The following is a 22,373-nucleotide window of genomic DNA, read 5'->3' on the forward strand; positions in this document are numbered from 1 at the left end:
CAGGACCACGAGGGCCACCCGGAGCCAGCGGAGTGACGGTAAGTTTGGTCATTACTATTTTATTTTTACATAATAACTTCCCCAAATGTTATGAGAATAAAGTCAAAATATTATTGCAATAAAGTTAGAATTATGAGATGTTGAAACTGAAAATGTAATAACCATTTTAGTAGCAAACAATGGTGTGTAAAAGGGTTTCTATTTTTTTTTTGTCACATTTTAATATTTCATATCATCAAACTACTGAACACAAAATGCAAAGCTCTGATAAAACATTCCACTGTTCTCAAATATCTTAATTATTTTTCTGCACAAAATAAGATGAAAAATAAATAAACAAATCAAGAATAAAGAAAAAAAAATCAGTAATAAATAAATAAATATAATAATAATAATAATAAAGCAACTGCAGGGTCTTGAGACACATGCTAACTCGCAAACTAGAGAGCTAGCGACCTAAACGGTAGCCTTCAAGTTATTTCCTTTCAACTTAAATAGCCAAAAACTTACCACTTCCACACGGATAGGGAGGATAACTATTAACAGTTATTTAACCTTTAACATGAACATGAATCAAACGTAATATTTTTTTCTGGGTACATGATACCATACAGCATCCATATCAAGGCGGGGGCCTCAAACTAGTGTCCTGCGGGCTATGGTTCTCACTGTGGTTAGCTAGAGTCCTAAAGCTTTAGAAATATGGGATATATAGGCTTGGATTTGGTTTTCTCCCTTAGATACCTTTAGAATCATGGACAGAAAAAGGATACTGATATCAATATCAAAATTGTATGCTAATAAAAATATTGACTGACCAATATTATTGACATCCGGTTCTTGCTCAGGGTCCAAGCGGAGGACAAGGACTCCCAGGAGAGCATGGCGAGCCGGGACAAATGGTAGAAATCACTTGACACAACACTCTCATGTGATTGGATGACCTACAGTATGCTAAGAAATACGAGGTTTCCTTGGGTTTTTTCCTATAGGGTGAACCAGGCGTGCGAGGACCTGAAGGATTGACGGGAAAACCTGGACCAGATGTCAGTAGAACTCATTTGAAGCAGTTTATGTTGCATCCGGTCATTTGGATATTTTTGTTTTCTTAGGGGGAGACTGGACCCCAGGGTGCTGCAGGAGAAACTGGATTTCCAGGATCAGTGGTAAACAAATAATCCACATATAAATAGAAGTATATATAAATGGTCCCTGACGTGATTTATTACATTTTTTTTGTAAAATAATACCAAAATATTAAAAGAAAAAGTTGGAATTTTACAAGACTGGAAAAGAAAACAAACTTCGGATACTGTGAACATCCAGCAGCAACACGACATTATAAATATACTTTGCTAATTTACCATTTGCTTTCAAAAATCAAACAATGTAGAACATATCTGCAACAATTTTTGTAAAATAATACCAAAATATTAAGAGAAAAAGTTGGAATCTAAGGAGAAAAAGTTGGAATTTTACAAGACTGGAAAAGAAAACAAACTTCGGATACTGTGAACATCCGGCAGCAACACGACATTATAATTATACTTTGCTAATTTACCATTTGCTTTCAAAAATCAAACAATGTAGAACATATCTGCAACAATTTTTGTAAAATAATACCCAAATATTAAGAGAAAAAGTTGGAATTTTACAAGACTGGAAAAGAAAACAAACTTCGGATACTGTGAACATCCAGCAGCAACACGACATTATAAATATACTTTGCTAATTTACCATTTGCTTTCAAAAATCAAAAAATGTAAAACCTATCTGCAACAATTTTTGTAAAAAAAATACCAAAATATTAAGAGAAAAAGTTGGAATTTTACAAGACTGGAAAAGAAAACAAACTTACAGTATCAATGAACATCCAGCAGCAACACGACATTATAAATATACTTTGCTAATTTACCATTTGCTTTCAATAATCAAACAATGTAGAACATAATTATAAAAATAATAAAACATATTTAAGAAAAGTGTCAGGGACCCTTTTAATGTGATCAACCTCGTTCACCCTCTCCATTCTGTCCCTCCTTATTAGGGCGCTCGTGGGTTGCCAGGTACACCAGGTCTGCCTGGCCATAAAGGTCACAAGGTAGAAAATAAACATTTTAGGCTTTTATTTTGTAACTTTTTGAACATGAGTACAACTTGTGAATCTTTTATTAGGGTGTGATGGGCGCTATTGGATCCAGGGGTGAGTCCGGTTCTGTCGGTGTCAAGGTAAGATTTTTGACGGTTTTTGTGACGGAATCTAACAATATTTTTCACTCATTTCCTTGTCATTGTATTTATTGTGCAGGGTGGGTCTGGAACCCCTGGTGCCATGGGTGCCCCCGGCCCAGTGGTAAGTAATACGTATATCTCGTATGCAAATCACCAGAACCTTGATTGAATTTGGACCACTATTCCTCTTTTTCAGGGACCGCCGGGATTACTCGGAGAAAGGGGAAGAGCAGGGCAATCTGGACCTCCGGTAAAACCAAAGCATCCATGATGTTTGTTTGTTTACAAGAATCTGACTCTTGGTCTCTTTGGGGTGCAGGGAAAACGGGGTGCTGCAGGACATGCTGGCAAACCGGGTCCTCTGGTAAGAATGAACTCAACTGTATTATGGAAAGCAGGAAGTGAACAAATGTAACAGTTACTGATTGTAAAAGTACCAGATGGACACAAAAGTCCTGATTTTCTCTTTCGGTACGTGAAAAAAAAAAAATAATTTTTTGTTTTAATTTAATAATTTTTTTAATTAAAAAATTTAAACATTTAAAAAAATTAAAGTAAAATAATAAAAAACAAATTAATAAAATAAAGTAGAAAAAATACTTAAATTATATTAGGAAAGCAGGAAGTGAACAAATGTAACAGTTACTGATTGTAAAAGTACCAGATGGAGGGGTAGGATTTAATAAGCTTTGATTTTCTGATTTTCTCTTTCGGTACATGACAAAAAAAAAATATATTTTTGTTTTAATTTAATAATTTGTTTTTATTTTTTAATTAAAAAAATTAAACATTTAAAAAATTTAAACATTTAAAAATTTTAAAGTAAAATAAAAAAACAAATTATTAAAATAAAGTAAAAAAAATACTTAAATTATATTAGGAAAGCAGGAAGTGAACAAATGTAACAGTTACTGATTGTAAAAGTACCAGATGGAGGGGTAGGATTTAATAAGCTTTGATTTTCTGATTTTCTCTTTCGGTACGTGACAAAAAAATGTAATAATTTTTTGTTTTAATTTAATAATTTTTTTTAAATTAAAAAATTTAAAAAATTTAAACATTTTAAAAATTTTAAGTAAAATAATAACAAAAACCAAATTAATAAAATAAAGTAAAAAAAATACTTAAATTATATTGGGAAAGCAGGAAGTGAACAAATGTAACAGTTACTGATTGTAAAAGTACCAAATGGAGGGGTAGGATTTAATAAGCTTTGCTTCTTCCTACTCCTTTTGGACATGTGGAACTGGGAACTGATTATGGGATGCACTCAATTGTAATCTGATGCATGTTCAAATGAAATAAAACCATTACCATTACCATTACCATTACCATAAACTTTCTCCATGGACACAAAAGTCCTGATTTTCTCTTTCGGTACATGACAAAAAAAATTAATAATTTTTTGTTTTAATTTAATAAAAAAAATAATAAAAAAATTAAAAAAATTTAAACATTTAAAAAAATTAAAGTAAAATAATAAAAAAAACAAATTAATAAAATAAAGTAAAAAAAATACTTAAATTATATTGGGAAAGCAGGAAGTGAACAAATGTAACAGTTAGTGATTGTAAAAGTACCAGATGGAGGGGTAGGATTTAATAAGCTTTGCTTCTTCCTACTCCTTTTGGACATGTGGAACTGGGAACTGATTATGGGATGCATTCAATTGGAATCTGATGCATGTTCAAATGAAATTAAACCATTACCATTACCATTACCATTACCATTACCATTACCATTACCATAAACTTTCTCCATGGACACAAAAGTCCTGATTTTTTCTTTCGGTACCTTTCGGTACGTGACAAAAAAAAATATTTTTTTGTTTGAATTTAATAAAAAAAATGTTAATTAAAAATTTTTAAAAATTTAAACATTTAAAAAATTTAAAGTAAAATAATAAAAAAAAACAAATTAATAAAATAAAGTAAAAAAAAATACTTAAATTATATTGGGAAAGCAGGAAGTGAACAAATGTAACAGTTAGTGATTGTAAAAGTACCAGATGGAGGGGTAGGATTTAATAAGCTTTGCTTCTTCCTACTCCTTTTGGACATGTGGAACTGGGAACTGATTATGGGATGCATTCAATTGTAATCTGATGCATGTTCAAATGAAATAAAACCATTAGCATTAGCATTAGCATTACCATTGTTTCAGTTCTGCAAAACACATAGACAGAATAAGCTTGGATGGACCAATACTCTCAATTACGATGTGAAAATAATCCTCTCCTATCACCACAGGGTCCTATTGGAATCGCTGGCGTTCCGGGATTCCCAGGTGTCCCAGGACAGAAGGTACCATAGCAGTTTTTCAGGGAAATAGGGGATATGAAAAGTTTCAATAATTATTTTGAACATTTCCAGGGTGAAGTCGGACCAATTGGCGTGAGAGGAAGTCCCGGGCAGCAGGGACCTAGAGGAGATGCCGGCCATGTCGGACCACCAGGACCCACTGGACATCAGGTGAGCAGTTTCATTCTTCGATTTAAGGCAAAGAAAACTCAAAAAAAGTCCTGTTGTGTCTTCTTAACAGGGCGCCGTGGGACCGGATGGGGCCCCAGGACCAAGGGGCACAACCGTACGTCAGTTATCAACCAAAATATCTCTCTGGTAAATATTGTTACGCGACCAAATATTTTATTTGGGACTTATTTCCAGGGTCTAGCAGGCATCCAAGGTCCATCAGGGATTATTGGCCCAGTTGGACCCCCTGGCCCTCAGGGAACCACAGGAGCACATGGACCCAAAGGCCAAGATGTAAGACAAAGACTATCCTTTGTGTCTTTTCCATGCACTCGTATATGTAACTCGGATAATCTGGTCTCCAGGGTGACGGGGGCTTTGCGGGTGTCAAAGGAGAAGCTGGACTTAAAGGCGAAAGAGTACAAAAAAACCCAAAAACTGGTGCCTACTTCACTGATGATTAACTTTACGTGACTGCTTCTTCCGGTCAGGGGGACCATGGTGTTCCAGGTGGGATTGGCCCCATGGGGGATGAAGGGAAACGTGGACCTCGAGGTGATGCCGGGTCTGTGGGTGACCCAGGACTTCCAGGCGAGACCGTGAGTCGACTCACGTAAATATAACCTTCTGTTAGCATAACTTAGCATAACATAAACGGTATTTCATGGATCGGATCTAGGGCACCCCTGGTAATCGCGGGTTCCCTGGCACGGATGGTTTCCCTGGTGCAAAGGTGAGATCCGCAAGGTCAGATCTTGTCATATGGTCACATGATCACATTGCTTTGTTGCTTGGTCGTCACAGGGAGCGCAGGGTGAGCGAGGCCCGCCGGGTACTGCTGGCACAAAAGGCCTGACAGGAGACCCGGGACGCCCCGGAGAGCCCGGTTTGACTGGCGCTCGGGTAAGGCTGTCGTAGTGAGATGTTTTTAAACTTCATTCCCATAATCCTGCGGTGATGTCTCACAGGGTCTGTCTGGAATTCTTGGTTCTGACGGAGAAGAAGGCAAACCAGGACCACAGGTTTGCTAGCGTTATCTTCATGCTAACTGTAGTCGGCGTTTCTATTTCTTTCTGTGAGCGTTTCATTCCGTTTCTTCAGGGTGCAGCAGGTGACGACGGAAAATCGGGCCCGGCCGGTTCCACAGGGGGTCGAGGTTTAGCTGGTCCCATGGGCTTGCCAGGACCAAAGGGTCTCGCTGTCAGTATGACAGGACTGCTTGATTTCAGTGACCGATAAACACGACTGACTCCTCTGTGGGTTTCAGGGAGATGGTGGGAAGAACGGCGAGGCTGGTAGTCCCGGGCCACCGGGTCAAAGGGTAGGTTTTTCATAAAAAGGGTCTTTCACTTTGGAGGTTTTCACTGAAGTCCTGAATTCTGAAGTGTTGTAATGATCCCACAGGGAGGGAACGGGAAAGATGGCGAGGAGGGCGCTGCCGGTCCGACTGGCCCAGCGGTAAGGAGCTCATTCCCAAACGGATGCTAGCACTTCCTGGCGCCTTAAGAGTCTAAGGCTTTCGGATCCAATGCCGAGCACTCTCAGATCGAACATGGCGGGAGCACACCAGTCAGGTTTTGCAGTGACCCGGATAAGAGTGAGATTTAGCGGGGTGCCTTAAACCCGGGGTGCCCACTTTAAGGCACCCCGGGTGCCATCCCTGGGCATGCGCAGGGGTCGCCAGTCGAAGTACATATGAAAAAAAAAGCGTATGATACAGCAGAACTCGGATATCGGACTGGCTGAATCATTTCAACACCACCTTCTTGTTTTGCCATGAGTTATTTCTTGACTCCAGTCTCACCTGCTTTTCTTTTAATCACGGCTGCAAGAATAAGCCAACATGGAGCCAAAAAAAGTAGCATTTTTTAATAAAGTAGATGAAAAAATGTTGAATTGAAGAAATAAGTCATGGCAAAACAGGAAGGTGGTGTCTTAAAAGTCATCTTAAATGTTCATTTATTCCCTTCATTCATCATTTATATGCCTTTAGAATTGTTTGCATGTGAAACTAGAAAATATCTGTTCACATTTTTTGACAGTGGTTAGCGCACAGGCCTCACAGCTAGGAGACCCGAGTTCAATTCCACCCTCGGCCATCTCTGTGTGGAGTTTGCATGTTCTCCCCGTGCATGCATGGGTTTTCTCCGGGTACTCCGGTTTCCTCCCACATTCCAAAAAAACATGCTAGGTTAATTAGCGACTCCAAATTGTCCATAGTTATGAATGTGAGTGTGAATGGTTGTTTGTCTATATGTGCCCTGTGATTGGCTGGCCACCAGTCCAGGGTGTACCCCGCCTCTCGCCCGAAGACAGCTGGGATAGGCTCCAGCACCCCTGCGACATTTGTGAGGAAAAAGCGGTATAAAATAAAATAAAATAAAATAAAATAAATAAAAATAAATATTGTCCATTGAAGTTAAATAAAAAAAATTTTGTCACAATTTTTTGTGATAATCTAGCCTTGATGGATGCAGTTTAAAAGTGCTTTTTAAGCCCAACTGAGAACGCATTTGTGGTTTTAATGCCAATGAGTTGTGTATTTCCACACCTCCAAGAAGCACTACATCTAAAATAAAAAAATTAAAATTTAAAAAAAAATTAATAAAATAAAATATTGTCTATTGTATTTAAATAAAAAGTTTTGTCACAATTTTTTGTGATAATCTAGCCTTGATGGATGCAGTTTAAAAGTGCTTTTTAAGCCCAACTGAGAACGCGTTTGTGGTTTTAATGCCAATGAGTTGTGTATTTCCACACCACCAAGAAGCACTACATCTAAAATAAAAAATAAAAATAAAATAAAATAAAAATAAAATAAAAATAAAATAAAAATAAAATAAAAATAAAATAAAATAAAATAAAATAAAAAAAATAAAATAAAAATAAAATAAAAATAAAATAAAAATAAAATAAAAATAAAATAAAAATAAAAATAAAATAAAAATAAAAATAAAATAAAAATAAAATAAAAATAAAATAAAAATAAAATAAAAATTAAAATAAAATAAAATTTTGTCCATTGTAGTTAAATAAAAAAAATTGCCACAATTTTTTGTGCTAATCTAGCCTTGATGGATGCAGTTTAAAAGTGCTTTTTAAGCCCAACTGGGAACGCATGTTTGTGGTTTTAATGCCAATGAGTTGTGTATTTCCACACCTCCAAGAAGCACTACATCTAAAATAAAAAATTAAAATTAAAATTAAAATTAAAATTAAAAAATCTAGCCTTGATGGATGCAGTTTAAAAGTGCTTTTTAAGTCCAGGGTGTACCCAACCTCTCTCACCCGAAGACAGCTGGGATAGGCTCCAGCACCCCCTGCGACCCTCGTGAGGATAAGCGAATGAATGTTCGGAACTAAAAATTACCTTTTCATTTTTTACTGAAATAAAAAAGATGTCCTCAGTTTTCCTTTTGCTACGCTACATTAAATATTGTTCCCTCCAGGGTCCTGCCGGGAAGAGAGGCGAGCAGGGACCACAGGGTCCGATTGGATTCCAGGTGATACGCCACTTCATAACATGTCGTCTTAACTTACATAACTTTACATGTGGATGCGTTTCAGGGTTTGCCTGGAGTGCCAGGCCCACCTGGAGAATCTGGTAAACCAGGAAGTGAGGTATATGAATACATCAAATATGTTTTTCATTGTTTTACTACAAATAAAACTACCGTGATGAGGGAATGAAGTATTTCTAATGCTGCTTTCAGGGACTCGCCGGGGAGGAAGGTGCTGCCGGAGCTTCAGGATTGAGAGTAAGATCTTGTTTGGTTTCCACGGTGTCAAGTTGAAGTTCATCACGGGATGATTGTTTCTCACCAGGGAGAAAGAGGCGCTCCAGGGGAAAGAGGTGAAACTGGACCCAAAGGACTGCTGGGACCTAAAGGTAGTCCAGGTAGCCCAGGCCCAGATGGACTGAAGGTACTGGACTAGCAAAGACTGTTTCCGTGTTAAGGGTGTTGGCTGCTGAGTCTTGCTGATCTGAAACACATCTGGGTACTTTAGGGAAAAGCGGGTGTGAAGGGAGCTTCTGGAGAAACAGGAAGTCCAGGACTTCAGGGGATGCCGGGTGAAAGAGGCATCTCCGGGGCCCCAGGTCCAAAGGGGGATGTGGTGAGTGTCTCTTGCGCCGTTATTCTCGGTTAACAAACACCATTGTTTTTAATGAAAAGGGGGTCTTGGACTTCAGGGCGCTGTTGGGGACGCAGGACAGGAAGGCAAAGCTGGAGTTGATGGCACTCGGGTGAGTTGAGGGTGCTATATCTCGGATGGCTATGTGTTATATATATATATATATATATAAATATTACAAATATGACAAATACTTGTCCTTTAAAGGGTGCAGCTGGTCCTGTAGGACCCCCAGGTTCCATTGGACCCAATGGTGCCAAGGTGAGACTTACTGATGTTTGAAAGAACATTGAAAATACAGTGAATTTATTCATTAATTGATATCATCATTTTATTTTTAATAGATGGGATTTATTATGATGATTATTATTATTACATGTGAACTAATTCATTATTATAAAATTATATTTGATAATATAACATTAGATTATATTATTTTCAAATCATTCATTTACTACCGCTTATTTCCTCACAAGGGTCGTGGGCATGCTAGAGCCTATCCCTATTATTATTATTATTATTATTGTTATTATTATTATTACATTTGAATAATATCAATATAATATTTTATATATATATTTGTAATTGTTAGTATTTAATCATATAGTATATAATTATTGTGTTGTAATTATATTGTTATTAACATGTATTATTATCATTATTAGATTTGAATAATATTAATATAATATTTGATATATGATAATAATAATAATACATGTTAATAACACTATAATTATATACTATATTATTAAATACTAAAAATTTAATATATATAATATTATTCAAATGTAATAATAATATATATGTTTTTAATTATTAGTATTTAATCCTATAGTATATAATTATTGTGTTGTAATTATATTGTTATTAACATTATAACATATTACTAAAAATTAATATTACAAAAAAATTGTAAAAATTATATATATATTAAATATTATATTAATATTATTCAAACGTAATGATAATATATATAATATTTTTAATTATTAGTATTTAATCATATAGTATAAAATTTTTGTGTTGTAATTATATTGTTATTAACATGTATCATTATCATTATTATTACATTTGAATAATTAATTATAATTATTAAATTATTATTAAATATTTTTTTAATAATTAAATAATTTATTGAAAAATTATTACAAAATAATTAATATAATATATAATATATTCATTCATTTTCTACCGCTTTTTCCTCACAAGGGTCGTGGGCATGCTGGAGCCTATCCCTATCCCATTATTATTATTATTATTACATTTGAATAATATTAATATAATATATGTATATATATATGTATATTTTTAATTATTAGTATTTAATCATATAGTATATAGTATATAATTTTTGTGTTGTAATTATATTGTTAACATGTATCACTATCATTATTTCATTTGAATAATTAATTATAATTATTAAATTAGTATTAATTTATTAAATAATTTATATAATTAATTTATTTATTTAAAATATTAAAAAAATATATATAATATTTAATATATAATATTTTTAATGATTAGTATTTAATCATATAGTGTATAATTATTATGTTGTAATTATATTGTTATTAACATGTATTATTATTGTTATTAAATTGTATTATTGTTATTAGTGTTACTTTTTTAATCTAAAAAATATTTTATTTTATTTTTAAAAATACTGATGTGTTTCAGGGTGAACCAGGCTCCCCGGGACCCAGCGGGCGCCGAGGAACACGAGGCGTACCTGTGAGTGCCACACTTTAGTTATCCCAAATGATCCCAATGTGGCTTCAAACTTCGGAATGTGTGGCGTTCCCAGGGTTCGGGAGGCCCACCTGGATCAACTGGTGCTGCCGGTTTCCCCGGATCTCCTGTGAGTCATCAGTCCAAAACCTTCCACCACATAATTGGTCCAGGTGCTTACTTTTGGACGCCTTCTGCAGGGTGCTGAGGGTCAGCCTGGGGCCAAAGGTGAAACTGGGGAGCCAGGTCTTAAGGGAGAGGCAGGACCACCGGGACCACCAGGACTGGCTGGAATACCTGGTGTACAGGTGAGCATTAGTAATGATATGAAACCAACTTTATTAGATCAGTAGATTAATTCATGGAGGTCTGTGTTTCAGGGTCCAGTAGGTCTGACGGGACTGAAAGGGGGCAGAGGAACTCAGGGTGCAGTGGTGAGGAAGCTTTAGCAACATCAGACCGGTACGGTCTTGAACCTACTGTACACTTTTTGTTTCATTGGAAGTCTTCTCTTCCGTCAGGGTTCTCCTGGTTTCCCTGGCTTACCTGGAGGTGTAGGACCTCCTGGTTCCCTTGTGAGTACAACCGATGGTACTGTGGAATTTAGGAGTAAGTGGATCTAAAAGTGGCGATTGTGGGTCTGTACCAGGGAGCTGTTGGTGCAGACGGTGCCATCGGTCCCCCAGGAAAGCAGGGCACCGCTGGTATTCGTGGTGAAAACGGGGGCCCTGGACTTCAAGGAGAGATCGGAGCTCCTGGCCCTGCGGGTACCCCTGGAGAGAAGGGGGACTCTGGTGAAGATGGTTCTCCGGTGAGTAGATGAGTTTGTTTACATTCCCGACCTCCACACCCACAATTCTTGGTTGCTAATGTTCCTACCTTCCAGGGTCTTACTGGACCTCCGGGACCTGCCGGCGCCGCAGGGCAGCGAGGTCTTGTGGGTCAGCCTGGAATCAGAGGAGAAGGAGGAATGCCAGGCCTGTCTGGTCCGGCGGTATGTCAGAAGTGCAATCAACTGCTACAGGAAGTGAATCGTATCGTAAACATGTCCCGTCCTCTTTGGTATTTAGGGTTTACCTGGAAAAGCTGGCACTCCTGGAGTTCAAGGCGGCAAAGGTCCACCTGGTGGAGTTGGTCCAGTGGGGGCTACCGGGGCAAGAGGAGATGCGGGTCCAGAGGTTGTCAAGTTAAAAACATTCTTCTGTAGTTCATTTATTTGTACTTCACGGCGTTTGTTGTGGCTCGCATTCAGGGCATTGGCGGTGAAGAGGGGCCCCCGGGGACCGACGGACTCCTAGGAGCAAGGGTAGGTGGAGTCGCATGATTGGACCTGAGACTAAAAGATGCCCGCTCAACACCGTTGTGGGATTTTACAGGGTGACCGAGGTAATGCTGGTCCTGAGGGCTTGGCAGGGGGCCCGGGTTCCCCAGGAAACGAAGGTCCAGTTGGTGTTACGGGTAGTCCAGGACAAAGAGGGGCGGATGTGAGTTCTATTGCAACAATTGCTTCCATATAAATGCTAACAGTAGCATCATGGCTGGTTTTAATCAATATTTTGGTTCGGGTTTAGGGTGGCAAAGGCTCTCCGGGACCTCATGGACCACCTGGAGTCCGAGGCAAAGTGGTAAGATTCCGCCCCCACCACCCAGTCTATTTGGTAATGGTAATGGTTTTATTTCATTTGAACATGCATCAGATTACAATTGAATGCATCCCATAATCAGTTCCCAGTTCCACATGTCCGAAAGGAGTAGGAAGAAGCAAAGCTTATTAAATCCTACCCCTCCATCTGGTACTTTTACAATCAGTAACTGTTACATTTGTTCACTTCCTGCTTTCCTAATATTTTATTTTATTTTATTTTAGTTGATTCCACATACTGAAATGCTATGCTAACGCTAACGTAGTCCTAGCATATAAGTGTTTCAAATGTACTTCTTCCCTGAGATCATATTTCTCCTCTCTTGTAGAGAAGTATTGGATGACATTTTTAGCTAATTGGTTATTTTTAGCCTTATGCATTATTAGCCTTATTTTACTTTAATTTTATTTAATTTTTATTTAATTTTATTTAGCAAACATCAACTGCTTGTATTGTTTCTTGAATTGGCTCATTGACTTCCTTACTCAATCCATTCCATAGTTTGATTCCACATACTGAAATGCTATGCTAACGCTAACGTAGTCCTAGCATATAAGTGTTTCAAATGTACTTCTTCCCTGAGATCATATTTCTCAAACAATGTACAGTAATTTGTACAAATAATTTAAATAATTTAGAATAAATAACAACCAAAAAAATTATTTATTGTTATTCTAAATTTAGAAAAAACAACAACCAAAACTTAAAATTATTGTTATTTATTCTAAATTATTTAAATTATTTGTACAAATTACTGTTTACGCTGTACATTGTAATAACAACAATTGTTTGAGAATAAATAACAACCAAAAATTTAAATTGTTATTTATTCTAAATTTAGAAGAAATAATAATTTGTACAAATAATTTAAATAATTTAAATAAATAACCAAAAATTTAAATTATTGTTATTTATCCTAAATTTAGAATAACTAACAACCAAAAATTTAAATTATTGTTATTTTTATCCTAAATTTAGAATAAATAACAACCAAAACTTTAAATTATTTATTCTAAATTTAGAATAAACAACCAAAACTTTAAATTATTGTTATTTATTCTAAATTATTTAAATTATTTGTACAAATTACAGTTTACGCTGTACATTGTTCATATTTGATGTAATCTAATCTGATCTATTTATTCTCCACATTATTTATTATTTTTAGCCTTATGCATTATTTTAGCTGTTTGAAGATGAACTATATCAGCAAGTTGAAGTATTTGTTTTTTACAAATAAGGAGTTAGTATGTTCTCTGTAGGCGGCATTATGAATTATCCTTACTGGCCTTTTTTGCGGTACATTTAGCCAGTGAAGATTGCTTTTATAGTTATTATTATTGTTATTATTTGTCTCTATCATGAAGCAAAACATGTCATGTCTTTGAAAATGACCTTCAGGGCCCACAAGGACCACAGGGAGAGAAAGGATCAGCAGGAGAACAAGGAGAGAGGGGCCAGAAAGGTCACAGAGGTTTCACGGGTCTCCACGGTTTGCCAGGAAACGCTGTAAGATCCCGTTCGGTCTCTTATCTCAAATGCACCTCAGTTTGTTAACCAAGGGGAAAGACTCTGAACCAGGACCACTGTTGCTCCTTTCTCTCCAGGGCGCCACTGGTGATGTGGGCACTCGAGGTATTGTTGGACCATCTGGACCAAGGGTAAGCTCGGTGTTGGGCACGTTACTTTTAAAAAGTAATTATAGTTACTAGTTACTTCTCCCAAAAAGTAACTGAGTTAATGAGTTACTCCGGATTTGTGGTTGTAAGACGTTCATATGATTCATTTTTTCATCTGACAGTAAAAATAAAATAAAATAAAATAAAATAAAATAAAATAAAATAAAATAAAATAAAATAAAATAAAATAAAATTAAATAAAATAAAAATAACCACTGTTCTCCCCGTGCATGCGTGGGTTTTCTCCGGGTACGCCGGTTTCCTCCCACATTCCAAAAACATGCTAGGTTAATTAGCCACTCCAAATTGTCCATAGGTATGAATGTGAGTGTGAATGGTTGTTTGTCTATATGTGCCCTGTGATTGGCTGGCCACCAATCCAGGGTGGACCCCGCCTCTCGCCCGAAATACAGCTGGGATAGGCTCCAGCACCCCCGCGACCCTCGTGAGGAAAAAGTGGTAGAAAATGAATGAATAAATTAAATTAAAATATAAAATAAAATAAAAAATAAAATAAAATATATGAAATAAAATATTGTTTATTGTATATAAATAAAAAAAAATTGTCACAATTTTTTGTGATAATCTAGCCTTGATGGATGCAGTTTAAAAGTGCTTTTTATTCGTTTTAATGCCAATAAGTTGTGTATTTCCACACCTCCAAGAAGCACTACATCTAAAATAAAAAATTAAAATTAAAAAAATAAAATTAATAAAATTAAAAAATAAAATATTGTCCATTGTAGTTAAATTTAAAAACAAATTGTGATAATCTAGCCTTGATGGATGCAGTTTAAAAGTGCTTTTTAAGCCCAACTGAGAACGCGTTTGTGGTTTTAATGCCAATGAGTTGTGTATTTCCACACCTCCAAGAAGCACTACATCTAAAATAAGAAATTAAAATTAAAATGTCTATTGTATTTAATTTAATTTGTTTAGTTTAGTCCTTTGAATGCCTTACTTCCTGTTTCCATACCCTTATTTTGTAGTAACTTCCTTTGTTTTCTGCTCAGCGCATGATGTTGTGGTACAATTCCAATTCTTAATGTCCTGTTTCCAAAGAATCCAGTTAGGACCGTTAGGACTTTGGTAAAACTACATGATCTTATTCCACAGGGACCTCCAGGGGTGGTCGGTCCACCTGGGAAGGAGGGAAGCATGGGCCAGCCAGGAGCAATGGGAGCGCCGGGAAGCAGGGGAGCCAGCGGTGACATCGGAGCTCAGGTGAGCCTCGAGCACAAAGCTGAGACCGAAACCTCTATTCCATGGTATTTCCCTTTTTTTTTTTTTTTTTTTTTTTTTTTTAAATCAGGGTCCCCAAGGAGAACCAGGACCTCCAGGACCCCCGGGTCCACCTGGACCCCCCAGTGCAGCTGTGAAGGAATTCTTTGCAGCTCCTGTGGATTACGATGACAATGGCGTGCCGGAAGCTGTGGAATTCTATAAGGATGACGTTGAAGCCAACGCGCCGCCGCTCCCGGAATTGAACAAAGATGAAGCCGTTCTTAATGACAGTCCCGCTAACGTCGATGTCTCACTGAAGACCCTCAGCAGGCACGTGCAGAACCTACGTAGTCCAGATGGGACCAAGGAGAATCCTGCAAAGACGTGTCAGGACATCAAGCAATGCTATCCTCAAAAAACAAGCGGTGGGAATCTTTTTGTTGTCTTTGGTCTTCGGTCTTCGGTCTCTCACATTAACAGGTTCTGTTCCTCAAACCCAGGTCAGTACTGGATCGATCCAAACCAAGGAAGCACAAAAGATGCCATCCAGGTCTTCTGCAACATGGACAACGGTGAAACTTGCATCTCGGCCAATCCAGCCAATATTTCCCGCAAGGCCTGGTGGACAAAGTCCACTCCCAGTGCCAACAAACCCGTCTGGTTCGGAGCCCACATGAACGGCGGAACCCGAGTAAGCCTTTTTTTTTTTTATTGCTGGTGGACGTCTAATCCACCAGTGTTAGTATCTTTAGTCCAGGGATGCTCAAACTGTGGGGTGCATCCTCCCGGGATGGGACAGGGGTCAAGAGGGGTGTTAAAGGGGGGTTTCAGAGGTGTAGATACTGGTGCCACAAACTCTTACTTGATTTGGAATGACTTCGGAATGACTTACCAATGACTTTGGAATTACTTTGACATGACTTTGGTATGACATTTGAATTACTTTGTAATGACTTTGGAATTACTTTGTAATGACTTTGGTATGACTTTGGCATGACTTTGAAATTACTTTGGCATGACTTTGGAATCACTTTGGAATCACTTTGGAATCACTTTGACTTGACTTTGGAATGACTTTGGTATGACTGACATGACTTTGGAATGACTTTGGTATGACTTTTGAATTGCTTTGTAATGACTGGCATGACTGGAATGACTTTGACATGACTTTGACATGACTTTGAATTGACTTTGGAATGACTTTGGAATGACTTTGAAAAGACTTTGACATGACTTTGGAATAACTATGGAATAACTTTGACTTGACTTTGGTATTACTTTGACATGACTTAGGAATTACTTTGGCATGACTTTGTAATGACTTAGGAATTACTTTGGAATGACTTTGAGATGACTGGAATTACTTTGGTATGACTTTGAGATGACTGGAATTACTTTAGTATGACTTTGTAATTAGTTTGATGTGACCTTGGAATGACTTTGACTTGGCTTTGGAATGACTTTGGAAAACTTTGACATGACTGGAATGACTTTTGAATTACTTTGGTATGACTTTGGAATGACTCTGGCATGACTTTGGAAAACTTTGACATGACTGGAATGACTTTTGAATTACTTTGGTATGACTTTGACATGACTTTGGAATGACTTTGGCTTGACTTTGAATTGACTTTGGCATGACTTTGAATTGACTTTGGAAAGACTTTGTAATGACTTTGGCATGACTTTGAGATGACTGGAATTACTTTGGTATGACTTGTAATTACTTTGTAATGACTTTGATGTGACCTTGGAATGACTTTGATGTGACCTTGGAATGACTATGGAAAACTTTGACATGACTTTGGTATGACTTTTGAATTACTTTGTAATGACTGGCATGACTGACATGACTGGAATGACTTTGGCATGACTTTGAATTGGCTTTGGAAAGACTTTGAATTGACTTTGGAATAACTTAGACTTGACTTTGGTATTACTTTGGCATGACTTTGTAATGACCTTGGAATGACTTAGTCACGCCCCACCCTTTCAGTTCCTGTACGGCAACAGCGAGGAGCAGCCAAACACGGTGGCGGTGCAGATGAAGCTGCTGCAGCTCCTCTCCAAGGAGTCCCGCCAGACCCTCACCTACCACTGCAAGAACAGCGTAGCCTACAAGGACGCCAAAGGCGCCCTGAAGAAGGCCCTGATCCTGAGAGGCGCCAACGGTCAGGAGCTGAGGGCGCAAGGCAGCAACCGCTTGCGATACGCCGTGTCCGAGGACGGCTGCGCGGTAAGTCCCGAATCACCTGAAGATGAAGCGTGATCCACGGAAAACCATCTTATTATCCGTATCTCCTTGTCCCGCCCAATACAGAAATCGAACGGCGGCTGGGCTAAAACCGTGTTGGAATACAGAACTCAAACTCCGGTAAGGCTGCCCGTAACGGACGTGGCGCCCATGGACATCGGAAAAGCTAATCAGGAGTTCGGCCTCGACATCGGACCCGTGTGCTTCTCGTAAAACATTAGAATAAAAAGTAAGAGAATCTGAGAAAATGACTCCACTTCCTGCGAGCGCACGAGTGCACGAAGGTTACACGAGAGACGCGTGACGGGTAAAAATGGCGCCATTATTTATTCATCTTGTCCGTGAAACCTTCACGGCGTCTTTGGAGTGAGGATGTTCTCAACAAACGGCTAATACTCGGAAAATGGAACCAGCGAAATTGAGAAAAAAAAGCCTCGCCATTGGATTTTTATCCCATCAAATTCCCAAAACGATTTTGTTGTAGAACTCGATGCTAAATGCTAAATGCTAAACCTCAGCTGTAAATGCTACACAAATGTAAATGTATTTCATTGTTGTTGACTTGGGATTTGGAAGAATAAATGTCTTTTTTTCCGGGGTGGCTGAGCTTATTAAATAATATCTGACTGTGCTGTCAATCAAATTGGAATGAAATGTATTATTATTAAAGGTTTGGCATCAACTCGTGAAATAATTACAGCCAGTTAAAATCATGACTTACATGTGTTGTTCATTTATTTAAATTACAATATTTATTCCCTGATTATGTAATTATTCCATTTCATTCGTTGATCTAATTATTCATTAAATTGTCAAAGTATTTATTATTATTAAAAATATATTATAGTATTAATATTATATTATTTTTAATTGTTTAATTATTTATTTCACAAATGGATGGCGCATTTAACAATGATACATTTACATAATTTTAAAAAAATATATTTTTAAATATTTTATTAAATATTTTTTAATTTATTTTTTATTTTAGTAATTTCAGTCATTATTATTCAGTATTTTTTATTTCAATGACAGAGATTATTATTTATTTCAGCAATGGATGGCGTATTCAATACCGCATTCATGTAGTTATTAGCAACTTTTATTTCATTAACGTTGCATTACATAGTTATTTTATTATATTTACTATATTACTATATTTATTATATTTAATTTATTTAATAATTTAATGGTACATTTAGTAACACATTTATGTATTAGTTTTTTATTTAATTAATGTCAGGTAGGTCATTATTTAATGTTATTTTATTTATATATGTATATTTATTACATTTATTTAAATTAATTTGTTTTTAATTACTACTTTATTATTCCTATTTTTAGTTAAATCATAACACATTGAATTTTTAGTATTTATTTGAATTTTTAATTCATTTCATGACTTATTTAAGGAATTATTTATCACAATAATTATTTATAACAATTTATGTATAACAATCATTCCATGAATTAATGTCATATTATATATTATTCAAATAATGTTTTTATCTATTTATTTATATATTATTTATGTATTATTTGTTTCACGATTAATTGAACATTTGATAACACGTACGTATTTAATTTAGTCTCATGTCTAATTTAGTCTCTATGGCATTAAACCATACGTCCACTAGAGGGCGACAAAATTACTCAAATCACGCTTGGAGAGACAAGGGCTGTTTTTGTGCTGTTGTAATTTACTGTCAGAACGTTAACCACGTGTCTTAAATATTAGATCCATTTTTTAATTTACTTAAATGAAATAATAGTTATTAAAGAAATGTAATTAATTATTTAATTGTATATATATATATATATATATTTTTTTTATTATTTTAATTTAATTATAATTAAAACTCTTGATTATAATAGCATTTTTTTCGCAACATTTCTATTCTTCTAATCTCCATCCAACAAGCTGACATGGCAGGCGTTTCCCCAAATCTCAGTGTGTAAATGTGGTGTGTGTGTGTGTGTGTGTGTGTGTGAGCCAGCACAAAGCGCTCAAGAGGTGGAAGGCATCCTTACAGGAAGAAGCGGAGCCAAAGTTCATCCTGCACATGTTTCTGGCTTGACCTCGCCGCTGGGCGCACACTGAAAGACGCCCCACTCTCGCCACTTCCTGCAGCCGGCCGGGCCGCCACCTCTATTCGATGGGGGGCTATTTTCATTTTGTGAGGATTTATGAGGTTTATGTGTTGTTTCTCACATAAATGGAGAGCAGGCCCGACAACTAGGTTTGTTATGCAACATAAAAAAACAACAGCAAAAATAAAGCAGAGCAAAAACGCGAGAAAAAAGGTCAAATGTTGACACTAATAATTCTATTTTTACAACAGCTGATTTTATTGGCCTGTGCTCTAAAAAAAATATGAGCAAAAAAAAAAAACCCCAAAAACAGCAAAAATAGAAAAGAAAAAAAACGTTGAAATTTTAATACTAGTAACTAACAATAAGTTGTTTTTTTTGGCTGGCGCTCAATATGTACTAAAACACACAAACAAGAAAATGACAAAAAAAATTTAAAAAAAGAGCAAAAATACATAAAAAGTTGAAATAATGACACTAATACTATTTTGCAAGCAATAATAATAACTCTGACATGCATTATGAGTAAACTTATAGTAATATTACATATTTGTCACAAGAGTGTCCAAAATGTGACAACAAAAACTGCAAAAACAAAAAAAAATAAAAAGGCTTGAAAAGCTTAAAATGTTGATACTAATAACAATATCTAATAATATCTTGTCAATAATGGGCTTGTTTTTCATTGGCTCGACGACATGCAGACAAAAAACTACAGCAAAAATGAAGAAAAAAAAAAAAAGGAAAAGGCGGTGAAATGTTAACCCGATAATAAGAATTTCTTCCCAGTGGTGATTTTATTGGCCAACGTACTATGTACTATCTACTATGTACTATGTACTACAATCAAATGAGAAAAGTACTTGGAACGAACAGCAAAAATGAAAAAAAAGAGAGAGAAGGACAAGAAAAAGTTAAAATGTTCATACTAATAACATTAATTTTATTATTGTGTGTATTTATTATTTATTTTATTTTGTCACCAATAAAAATGTTTTTCATTGGCTCATGCACGACACGCAGACAAAAAACTACAGCAAAAATGAAGAAAAAAAAAAGAGGAAAAGGCGGTGAAATGTTGACCCGATAATAATAAGAAGAATTTCTTCCCAGTGGTGAAACAGCAAAAAGGAGGAAAAGACGAGAAAAAGTTGAAATATTGACACTAATAAAGTATTTAGGGATGTCCGATATTGGCTTTTTTGACAAAAAATATTGTCCAACTCTCAATTTCCGATACGATATATAAATTTTTTAAAACAACATTTTTTAAAATATCGGTCTTCATGATCAGGAAAAAAAATCTGATACTGATATCAACCGATATCGCATTTTTATTTAATTACTTTAAAAAAGTTGAAATGTTGATACTAATAACAGTAATACTCATGTATGACACGTACGAAAAATTCAAACAACCAAAAAATTATGACAAAAACAGCAAAAAGGGGTGAAAAGACAAGAAAAAGTTGAAATATTGACACTAATAGAGTATTTAGGGATGTCCGATACTGGCTTTTTGGACAAAAAATATTGTCCAACTCTCAATTTCCGATACGTGTATATATATATATATATATATATATATATATATATTTTTTTTTTTTTTTTTTTTTTAAAACAACATTTTTTTAAATATCAGTTTTCATGATCAGGAAAAAAATCTGATACTAATATCAACCGATATCGCATTTTTATTTAATTACTTTTAAAAAGTTGAAATGTTGATACTAATAACAATAATACTCGTGTATGACGCGCACGGAAAATTCAAACAACGAAAAAATTGACAAAAACAGCAAAAAGGAGGAAAAGACGAGAATTGGCTTTTTTGACAAAAAAATATTGTCCAACTCTCAATTTCCGATACCGATATGTGTGTGTGTATATAATATACGTATATATATATATATATATATCTCGTGCGGTGGAATGAACATATGTGTTGTATACAACATTTTTTAAAATATCGGTTTTCATAATCAGGAAAAAAATGATACGTACAAAAAATTCAAACAACGCACATTTTTTTGCTGTTTGTCATAATTTTTTCGTTGTTTGAATTTTTCGTACCTGTCATACACGAGTATTACTGTTATTAGTATCAACATTTCAACTTTTTTAAAGTAATTATCGGCCCGATATTACCATAAAAATGTGATATAAACGTGATAAAGAACAGCAAAAATGAAATGAAAAAGAAAAAGGTGATACACAAGAAAAAATGTGCAACTTAATAAAAATATATTCTGGTTTTAGCATATCTATCTTTTTGAAATATGCCTTGGAAGAAGCACGGCGGCCCTGAAACGCTCCAAGTTTGTTCGGATGGCACCTCCTTTCCCCCCACGGGGTCTCCTAACGCTTCCGACTCCATCGAGGAGCCTCCCTGGAAGATTTCTCAGCAACTCCTTTTCCTTCCTGCACACGACGTAAGCCCACACATTAAACTTTCCTCTCCAAAACACGCCGAGGAAGAATAAGCCGCTACTGCGCCTTTAAGATACGATAAAAGTGCCGTACAGGTTTAACGTCGCCATTTTCAATTCCTGATTGATCCCCTCACACGCTGCGTGTCACACATCCCTGATTGGGAAAGGAAAACCAGCACTTGAAGGCCTCACCTTTTCCCAGGTGGGAGGAGCCTACCCGGTGGCGGCACACGGGACAATGGCAGGAAACTGGAAGAGGAGCGAAGGAGTTCCTGTTGGCAAGACCGTGCCGACGTGGAGGCCGGCGACACGCCTCGAGTGCAGGACGTCGAGGTTTACAAACTTCTAAAAATATAGATGTTTTAACATCATTAGAGCCCTCTGGACATGAAATAACACCCCTATGGTAACCTTTTCAGTCCTATTACCCAATATGAAGGTCAAATAAAAAGGGAAAGTATAAGTATACACAATATACATACTAT

General features: G+C 36.2%; 1 protein-coding gene across 1 annotated transcript; it reads left to right on the top strand.

Moving 5' to 3' along the window:
• Positions 1–4: 4 nt before the first annotated feature.
• LOC131104431 (uncharacterized) lies at positions 5–18,036 on the top strand. The gene is made up of 46 exons (XM_078796832.1): positions 5–38; positions 849–902; positions 993–1,046; positions 1,113–1,166; positions 2,048–2,101; positions 2,176–2,229; positions 2,309–2,353; positions 2,429–2,482; positions 2,552–2,596; positions 4,482–4,535; positions 4,605–4,703; positions 4,774–4,818; positions 4,899–4,997; positions 5,069–5,122; positions 5,195–5,302; positions 5,383–5,436; positions 5,508–5,606; positions 5,672–5,725; positions 5,805–5,903; positions 5,971–6,024; positions 6,108–6,161; positions 8,153–8,206; positions 8,271–8,324; positions 8,417–8,461; positions 8,529–8,627; positions 8,712–8,819; positions 8,896–8,949; positions 9,045–9,098; positions 10,515–10,568; positions 10,642–10,695; positions 10,766–10,873; positions 10,946–10,999; positions 11,087–11,140; positions 11,215–11,376; positions 11,452–11,559; positions 11,636–11,743; positions 11,818–11,871; positions 11,942–12,049; positions 12,137–12,190; positions 13,610–13,717; positions 13,816–13,869; positions 15,004–15,111; positions 15,200–15,536; positions 15,612–15,802; positions 17,108–17,347; positions 17,432–18,036. The coding sequence occupies exons 2-46, from the start codon at positions 900–902 to the stop codon at positions 17,576–17,578; spliced, it is 3,807 nt and encodes a 1,268-aa protein (XP_078652958.1). The 5' UTR covers positions 5–38; positions 849–899; the 3' UTR covers positions 17,579–18,036.
• The last annotated feature ends 4,337 nt before the right edge of the window (positions 18,037–22,373 follow it).

This window comes from Doryrhamphus excisus, linkage group LG15 (genome assembly GCF_037039965.1).
Source record: "Doryrhamphus excisus strain RoL-2023G ecotype Guam linkage group LG15, RoL_Dexc_Guam_v1.1, whole genome shotgun sequence".
Taxonomy (NCBI): Eukaryota; Metazoa; Chordata; class Actinopteri; order Syngnathiformes; family Syngnathidae; genus Doryrhamphus; species Doryrhamphus excisus.

Coding starts and splice junctions, on each gene's coding strand:
- LOC131104431 (XM_078796832.1), top strand. Junction 1,047..1,112: donor CGGGAAAACCTGGACCAGAT/GTCAGTAGAACT, acceptor TTGTTTTCTTAG/GGGGAGACTGGACCCCAGGG. Junction 11,377..11,451: donor CTGGTGAAGATGGTTCTCCG/GTGAGTAGATGA, acceptor CCTACCTTCCAG/GGTCTTACTGGACCTCCGGG.